Source organism: Penaeus monodon, chromosome 38 (assembly GCF_015228065.2).
Source record: "Penaeus monodon isolate SGIC_2016 chromosome 38, NSTDA_Pmon_1, whole genome shotgun sequence".
Taxonomy (NCBI): Eukaryota; Metazoa; Arthropoda; class Malacostraca; order Decapoda; family Penaeidae; genus Penaeus; species Penaeus monodon.
In genome coordinates, this window is record NC_051423.1 from 9,382,006 (window position 1) to 9,392,005 (window position 10,000).

Genomic DNA, 10,000 nt, shown 5'->3' on the forward strand with positions numbered 1-10,000 from the left:
CGTGAGTGTCATGTAAGAGTAGAGTAATGGATGATTGTCTTGTTTTGCTGGAAGATCAGGGAATGCTAATCTCAGTTCGGATTCTGCGGCTGTAAGTACACGGGCACTGTGTAAGCGCGCAGGGAACGAGGGGAGGCCGCTGTCCAATGAGCGTGGACTTGGCGGTGGACTTGGAATGACCCAAACTGGGAAATTATGCTGAACTTCAAGTTGCTACAATGTGAAGTTACTACTTCAGTTTACCTGGAGTTTGAAGTCGTATAAAAGGATGAAGGGAGTAGGGGTTATGTGCAGAGAAAGAGAGAGATACAAAAAATAAAGTTGCGACTTGGGAGAAAGGGAAACAGAGATAGATAGATAGATAGACAGACAGATAGCCAGGCAAGTAGGCAGAGGTAGATAGAGAGACAAAGGTGTGTGTATGTATGTGTGTGTGTGGATTTCACCGAGTGTGCGCTTGTGTGCGTGCGTGTGTGTGTGTGTGTGTGTGTGTGTGTGTGTGTGTGTGTGTGTGTGTGTGTGTGTGTGTGTGTGTGTGTGTGTGTGTGTGTGTGAATGTGTGTGTGTGTGTGGGTGCATATGCTATTGTACAGTCACGAAGATGAAGTGACGTCATGATGAGGACATGACGCCATGAAGAGGATGTGACGCCATGAAAAGGACATGATGCCATGAAGAGGAAGTGGTGTCATGAAGATGAACTGACGTTATGCATTTTAGCTTTGTGAGCACGAAAAATATTGCGTTTGGTTCTCAAAAGTATATACTTCCATATAATTCCAAGGCTATAAAATGGGGCAGGAGAAGCTACTGCACCGACTGCAACATCAGTTTATGCACCTACGGCTGTTTTCACTGCCACTTTATCAGGAGTGGTGTGTAAAAAAAAAAATAATAATAAATCTATGATTTCCCCTCACAATATGTGGTCAAATATGGTACTGAGAGTAATGCACATGGCATTAAAACTTCCATCCATTACAAGTGATGAGACTGCATTTTAGCTTACAAACATGCAAAACGTTGTGTTTGGTTCTCAAAAGCATAAACTCCAACATAATCTCAAGGCTGTAAAACTGGAGCTTACACTTTGATTTGGTCGCCTGTGGTGGGTGGCGCGCGGGGAGGTCCCGGCCATGGGTATTCGCCGGTAAATTTGTCACCTGGCAAATAGGATATATGGCACTACGAAGCACCCGTCACGAGTAAAGGGAGGAGTGAGGTTGGGCAGGAATAGATTTACCAGTGAGGTTAGTCAGGGTAGATAGTGCATGTGCTTGAAAGTCAGATGTCACTATGACAAGGTGTGAATGACTGGAACAACTGCAAAAGGAAACTTTGCCTACTTGTTTTTTGAGAAATTATTGGAAAAGAAGGGTACTGTCAGAGAACAGGGCTGTAGGAGGAATCACAAAGAAGTGAACTGCCTTGGCTGGCCAAAAAAGGTACTCAAAAGATTTGCAGAGGTGGAAGCAGTAGAAGGATGAGGGCGGGAGGAAGATGGGGTGGTATGGAGAGAGGTAGTATTGTAGGGAGGAGGACAGTGAAGAAGACTAAGTAGAAAATGGAGTGGAAAATGTTGGGAGAGAGGAAGGGGTGTAGTCTGAGGGTTGATTAACCCATTGCCGACGGGTGGCATGTACGTACATGCCATGGCATGGCGGGACCATCTGCCGGGGGCACGTACGCACATGCCATAGAGTATGCATGGACATGCCATGAGTTTTTATTTGTTACAATCACGGCAAGATTATTTTTTTGCCAGTGAAAGTGTGATTAAGTCGGTTCTAACACTTTCTCATTTTTACCATGCAACAAACAAAAAAAATGCAACAAACCGACAATTTCAACTCCATGATGCCACACACTGCTTATTTTCTTCGGACTATAGACCGAATAATGATCAACTATGGAGTCTATATAACAACAAAAATACCCTTCAGTCTCGATTTATCAGGAAGTTTGGCAAGTAGAGACTGTAAAAAATAATGAAAATTGAAAATACAACATATCTTCGTAGTATTACGAAGAAACGGCATGGGATGCTGGTATTTGGCATGAGTGGTCGCGCATGCTCGGGCGACGATATAAGCCCCCGGCAGCGAGGCCCAGGCCACTATGAATGCTACCCGTCAATTATGGGTTAATGATCTGGGTGAATAATTTGGAATGGAAACAGTTGACAGCAAACATTGAGGAGGGGGTATTAGAATTGGTGGTCAGAGCCTGAGGTAGGGGTCAGGAACCAATGAAATCAAATTCAGATAGGCTAGCTGATGAAGGGGCAAGCTTTAATACCCCTAATAAGGGTAAAAAATCTTCATGGCCATGCCAAGCTTGAAATATATGGGGAGAGTAAACAGTTTACCCATCAGGGTCCCCACGAGGGGTAAGGGCTAGGCAATTAACCCTTTCCCGATGGGTAGTATTCATAGTGGCCCGGGCCCCGTTGCAGGGGGCTCATATCGTCGCCCTAGCTTGAGCGACCGCTCATGCTAAATACCAGCATCCCTTGCCGTTTCTTCTTAATACTACGAGGATATGTTGTATTTTCAGTTATTATTTTCTAAAGTCTCTACTTGCCATATTTCCTTATAAATCAAGACTGAAGGATATTTTTGTTGTTATATAGACTCCATAGTTGATCATTATTCGCTTTATAGTCTGAATAAAATAAGTAGTGGGGTGCATCATGGAGTTGAAATCGTAGGTTTGTTGTATTTTTTTTTTGTATAGTAAAAATGAGAGTGTTAAATGCCAGCCTTTCATCCTGTCAGCACAGCTCTTACACCTTAGGAAAAGGACAGAAGGGGATGATGAAAAAGAGAAGGAAAGGTAAGGGGGAGAAGAAAAGACCATGCAAAATTTTGAGTTGGGGGCTGAGGTCCAAGGTAGGGGTGATCCCTTAAACTGGGCCCCAGTCTCTGTCTCCTAAGCCCCCCCACAGCAACAACAAGCAAGGGAGGGAAAAAGACCATGCAAAATTAGATGAGTTGAAGGCTGAGGTCTCAGGCAGTGGTGATTTCTAGCATTGGTCCAAGTCTCCGTCTCCTAAGCCTACCCGCCTCCTCATAGCAACATGGGTGGGGGTGGCATGGGCTTGGGGAGGGATCTTTGTTTTTAAACATTAGCCACTTCTATCAAAATATAATAAAGTAGTTTCTCTTTTACTATGTATTTATTCCAGTCCTATATACCGATTCAGTTTCACAAAATATGAATAAACAGATCTTGTCCAATATAAAATTTTTAAAGTTAATTCTGATATTTTGTATTGTCACAACTTAAACTATACAAAAAGAGAAATAAAAAATAAAATACTTATCATCATATGGTATATTTAATGCCATAATACATAGCAAGTGGAACAAATTACTTTAAGGCAATATGCCTAATGGGTATACAGTAAATACTTCAGGTTAATGATAGATTACTATGTGTTCATAAGACTCCAATACAGTGATACATTCATTCTCTATCACTCTATAACCTTTATATATATGAGCCCAAAAATTAACTCATTGCCGCCAGGTGGCATGTATGTACAGGTCATGGTATGCCTGGACTATATTCCGGGTGGCATGTGCATACATGACATGGTGCGGCAGTCACATTTTCTGGGGGCATGTATAGCCATGCCACGCACACTATGGTGATGACACCATCCCCTGGCAGCGGGATCCAGGCTACTATGAATATAACCCGGGAGAGAGGGCTTTCGTATTGTGAAACCACTTGGCATCATTGGGTTAATATATAATGCATCTTGTTCTTGTTGGCATTACTGATGGAAGGTGTATTCATAGATTCCATTCAAATCCTTGAAACAATCATACTCAAACCCTTTATCCTCTTTCTCCTTTTCTTTAACTTAATATAAAGCTTTACACTGATATTAGATTACAAACAACATATGTCATATACCATCATCTTTTATCAACAAAATGCTTCATCAACATTTTGTCACTGAAGGCTGGTTTCCCCCACTTTATGTCATACTGAAATGAAAAGACAAAAAAGGACAAATTAGACAAATGCTTTCTTCACTTATCCTAACCTTGTCTTTGCCAAACTACTGTAACTCAAAACTATTTCATGGAAGTATATTTAACCATTAATCCATTGGTGTCAGATACATGTACTGTTCACTATAGTTTTGTTTGATGCCACCTGCAACAAATAGAAGACTTCATAAACATTTAGTCACGTCACCAAGTCCACATGATTATTATATTTTAACACTAATAACAGGACTGAAAACAGAAATAAATTGTTCCAAAATTTCAAGAAATAGGTAGGGTATGTTCAGGTAGGCCTAGTATTTGACTCTATATCAACTAAACCATTTGGAGCCATCCATGTGCAAACAAAATTATTAGAACTAGAGTAAACAGTGCTTGTATACATACAGTTTTGGCATCAACAGGTTAAGAACATACAAAGATAAAGGTATTTATTCTGATGATTCCTAATTTATGGTGGTTCAACTCATGATTTTTCATTCTGACAATGGTTTAAGTGCAATACATTAAGTAGAAACTTAATTGAAATTTGATCATTGCTTGAGTTGGTGGTATGCAGTGCAATACTCTTTTATGATACTGGGTAGCAGCTGCAAGCTGCAGATACTAGTAAGCCATGCTATCAATGGGGTAAGCAATCAAATTTCAAGTGTACTGTTGCCAGTTTCTTTGGGATACTGTATTTTGTGTATCAAATTATATAAGATATTCACTAAATACTACTTATATTTTTAATAATTTTGCCAACTCATTAGCTAATGAAAGTGTTCTGAGCACATTCAAGGTAGGCTAGGCTAGGCTTTGATGTTCAGTGGTCTAGGTGTATTAAACATTCTTAACCCAATGTGTGCGTTTTTTTTCGGCGGCCTTGCGGTTCACCAAACGAGTATATCCGTATAGGCAGCATCTGTAAGGATGCCACCCACGGCATCAGTGCTACACCGCCATGGCATCATGATAGATGCCACCAATGAACAAGGGATTAACTTGATACTCTAAACTAATGATCAGTTATTAGGACATAACCATATCTTAAATTGAGAAGCATCTATATAAATTTAAATTACCTGAAGTAATTTTCATATCAGAAATAATGTAACTCCGTACTCTACAATACTAACAAAATTAAAATCTCATGCATACTGACCATTAAACCACAAAAACAGAAAATAACCTCCTATACAGCTGGATCTGAATTCATTAGACTACCAACAGTAAAGCAACAAACCTGTCAATAAGTGCATTTCTCATGTTAGTCGATATAGCTGCTTGAGAGGCATCATTGATCTTGAATATGCTCTCAATTACATTCAGTTCTGTAGCTGTTGTGTCCATCCCAGCAAAGGCTGCCCAATCATTGACAGCCAGACCAGCAGCAATGGAATTACTGCCTCGGTTTACTGTACCTGCCTGATAAATAGTGACACTCTTATTTCAATGAAGTTAATACAAGTCAGATATCTACTGCTACTGCTTCAGTCACAAAAAGTACTCATAATGTTTTATCTTGTATAAAGAATGTAATGAAACTCAATGATGTTCATAACATAACAATGGAAGATCAATATCAATGTTTTTGAAAATAAAATATAAAAAATTCAAAATATGTAACCTAACACTTTTAATTTCCTAAAGTTTTATTTTCTAATTTAAAATTTACTAAGGAACATAATTAAACTGAAGAGTACTAAAGAGTCAATAGACCTAAGTGTGAGAGAATCTTCTTTTAAAATAATTTCTTTTTTTTAAGTAATGACCAATGCAGTTTATCTTCTCTTCCCACCATATGTGCAAGCCAGCAGTAGAGTGGGCCGTACTTTTTTAACAATGGAGATATAGCTTATTTTCTTTAAAACACACACCCTGTTATAACCTATGCAAAAAACTAGTACAAGTCAGGGTTCTTGAACAAATTGTTAAAACATTTTTCTCATATTTTCTAAAGAAATGTACATTTTTTCCTTCAAACTCTTACAGAACATTCAAAAACCTATCTTCAATGCAGTGCAGAAAAGTAGAACTTCCAGATTTCGATTTACTTTCTTACAATATGACAATGTGCACCAAGCTTTATTTTTTCACGGAAGACATGAAAAATTACTATACGAGGAAGGCCAAACATCCAACAAAAGAATATGGGTGGGTTAGCAACCCCATGGGAATTTTATCAAGACTAAAAACTACAAAATATGCAAAAAGCACATAAAAGTCAATCTGAGGAAACCACACAAGCCATTTTTATTTCTTGGAAAAAAAATACAAACAAGATAAATTAATTAATAAACAAATAAATAAGTAAATAACAAGGTTCAGCCCCTTCCCACACCTTCAGGTAAATACATTTGAACTTATTGGTCTCATGAATCAACTTGCATTAGTTTACTATCATTACAAGCATTTTACTTAAATGAACTTTGAAAATTCACCATTTGGGGGGTAAATCTGATATGTTCAAAATATTTTCCAAAGGGAGGATTTGACAAGTTTTGAGGACATTCTGAGAGGCCAGAAGTCCATGTACCTCAAAAGGCCCAAATATCATATTTTTGGCTCTTCTGACGGGGAGAAGTACCCTTGAACAAAGATGAGATGAGACCACAGTCTCATCTCATCTTTGTTCAAGGGTACTTCTTGGAACAAAAATATTCTTAAAATAAAGTTAAATAAACATATAGTTGATAAAAAAAATTATGAACATATATACATACATTCATACATTATACGTACTTGTAAATGAACATATATACATACATTCATACATTATACATACATGTAAACATTTTCACAATCATAAAAATAAATAAAAATATAGTAATAGTAAATGATTATATAAAAAAAAATTCAAATAATAATAAACTCTTATCAAATCCTGGTAGACAAAAAGGTCTTCATACTAACCACTAGGGGAACCTGTAGCAGCATAGATAATTCATCTAGCTCCTGGGTAGGTGTAGCTGGGTGGACAATCCCTCCCTGGTTGGAAATGACTGAATATGTGCCCACGAGGACATTGTTGGCAATTGTGTGACGGAACACCTCTACTTTGAGGACATCGTGAATTGTCTCTTCAGTTTCCTGTGAAGTAGAAAGTTATAAGACACACACACAAAAAAAAAAAATAATAATAATAATAATAATAATAAAAAAATATATATATACATATAAATAAATAAGCAAATATATAATACATAATATACATAGATAAATAGATAGATAGAAAGACAGACAGATATATAGATACATAATATTGATAATGAAAATACCTTTGCAGAAAAATTATACACTCAAAATCAAGAAAGGTAAATGTACATATCCATATTATAATACCAGAATAAAATCAGCAGCATATGCATTTTTAACTTTTTTGTCTTTTCCAACGCCCATATTTGTAATCTGATTTGCCTTATCAAGATGGTAATAGATGATTTTCCTTAAAAAGACTAAATATGAAATATCTAGATCAGTGGTTCTTAACCTGGGGGGGATGCCCCACTAGGGGGGGCTTCAGTATTTTCCAAAGGGAGTGTGAGCCCTTGGAAAAAAAGGCAGTAATTTCTCCAATTATCTTTGTTATTTTCTTAACAAGAGCATGGTCACATAATGGAAAGTTTAATTATAATGCCACTAATTCATACTCATTAATAAGAATAACAAAATGTACTTATAATTTTCTTTAAGATCTGGGAGGGAATTTTATATACAGTGTAATGGATGGAAGGACAAATTCCTAAAGGGAGGGAGAGGGGGGGTTAAAATGTTAAGAACCACCGCTCTAGGTATTTTCCGTAATACAACCTGCATCACAGGTAATGGCGACCAGGAATGTGATCCTCAACATGGAAATAGTTTCCTCCCTGGAGAAGGTGCTCTTCCTGTCATGGCTCTTGGACTGTACATTCCACACTTGTTTATTGTTGAAAATAATGCAATACCCCTTTCCTTAATGGCATATGCGTCTAATCACCCTCCAAGAACTTTGTGCATTCATGGCAAGTCATTTCCGTCACCTGGCCTTCCGCCAAAATGCTCACAACGGCAAGTTCACATCACCCCAGCCCACACCCAAATTTTCCCATGAAGGCATGTTCATGTCCCTTGCCATTCAAACCAAATTTTTTTTCAAGACATGATGGTCACATCATCCAGATTCTAGGGGATAATAGTGTTAGAGAAAAAAACATTTTCCCGCAAATTCATAGAATGGGGAAATCAGTCATGGTCACTAGGCCTACTGACTCCTTGGTGGCTGAGCATATTTGGAGCCATTATGTATGCAACAAAATTCACACAAAAATGCAGTGGAAATTACACAAAACTGAGGCAAATTAGTTAATCTGTGTAAAATATTAAACTAGAAAAAAGAGTATTCATGTTTCTTGATACACTAAGCTACAAAAAATGGGATAGCAGAAGACAATGAAAATAAAGAAAAGAAAAGAAAAGAAAAGAAAAAGAGAAGAAAGTATTTAGAAAAACAAAGTCCTCCTCAAAAAGGAATATTTCCCTGTAAAAATACTGGCTACATCCTATACATATACAAATCTACTTTAAATGCTGTGAAATGTCATGGATAGCTAATAATGTTGAGGAAATCTGATAAAGGAGTAATGCCAAGCCATTCTTCACACAGCATGTTTACTTGGCATGGCAGAAATTAGGCAGGTTCTTATTGATAATATCTTATCATAAACTCCCATCTTACCAGATTATTACTAATGGAGCTGTGGTCAACATGACACTAGTGGCAAACATTTGGACATTTTAATTCATTAGATCTGGGTGACATGATGATCATATCATGAAAAAAAATTGGCTGTGGGCCAGATGACGAGAATGTACCATCATGAAAAATTCCGCTGAGGGCCAGGGTGACATGCACAACGACCTTGGAGGATGACTAGACTTCGTGGGCTCTTGCATGACTTCCACCAATAAACTAAGTTGGGAAGTTCCATCCATGAGCAATTGCTGGCTCCTGGGAGAACACTATTTCCATGCTCAGGATTCTATTCCTGCCTGCTATGAGTGGCAGCACAGGTTGCGTTACAAAAAAATGATTACAAAAATATAAAAAATAATAACATTGCAAAGTGGCAAGGAATCTGCACACAAGTGATCATGTGGGCCAGGTCTACATGTCACACATCTGGGAGAGTCACCACTCAAGTAAGCCTATTGCCTGGATATGGTCCACATGTAGGCCACAAGGCACTTGTATTATGGATATAGATTAATTACATTTTGTGAAGAATAATATGAATATGAATGTGAAAATGACAATAATGATGACAATAAAGATGGTGAAGATGAAGAAAAAACTGATGATGATAAGGATAACAGTGAAGATGAATGACTGTAAAAATTAAGCATAATAATACCCGCAGCAAAATTATCTCTTGAAACTTACCCTATCTATGTCTGGATGAACAAGAGCAACATAATCATTGCAAACAACCACATTTCCCAGTGCAGATAATCTCTCTTCGACACGCTGGACCTTCACTTTATCTGGAAGGTGATCGCGGATGTGTTGCAATTCCTGGTCAGTTGTGCTGTTTGGTACAAGAAGCCCATGGCGGTTACCTGCAAATTAGATGTATTAGCTTTAATGATCTAAAAGAAAAGCATATATATGTCACTGGAATGTAATATTTATGAACTATTCTGAATCATAGAATGTTGTCATAATGGAAAAAAAGGGAATCAAACTAAAAAATCTATCCTAATAGATATCTGTAAAAAAAAAAAAAAAAAAATCTTTCAACCTTAAGTTTGAGAAATGTATTTTTTTGTTTTGGGTAGAAGCAGAAGTTGTATATTTGTATCAGTGCAATAAGGACAGCAAAGTTCAGTTTCATGTATACACAGGATTGGAAACAAATACTCTTTATTCTAGTTTAATAGACAACTATTTCAGTAAAATTCTAATTTGGATATTCCCAAAGTCCAAGTTACTTCACTCGAGCACATTGGTAAAT

General features: G+C 37.4%; 1 protein-coding gene across 1 annotated transcript in view; it reads right to left on the minus strand.

Moving 5' to 3' along the window:
- Positions 1-3,318: 3,318 nt before the first annotated feature.
- Positions 3,319-10,000, minus strand: part of LOC119596595 (eukaryotic translation initiation factor 6-like) — an 8,079-nt gene continuing 1,397 nt past the window's right edge. Inside the window, exons 3-6 of the mRNA XM_037945915.1 lie at positions 9,430-9,605; positions 6,921-7,097; positions 5,251-5,432; positions 3,319-3,998 (exon numbers count right to left, since the gene is read on the minus strand). Of these exons, the coding sequence (XP_037801843.1) occupies positions 3,989-3,998; positions 5,251-5,432; positions 6,921-7,097; positions 9,430-9,605 (545 nt within the window). The 3' untranslated portion in view covers positions 3,319-3,988. The remainder of the gene's footprint in view (positions 3,999-5,250; positions 5,433-6,920; positions 7,098-9,429; positions 9,606-10,000) is intronic.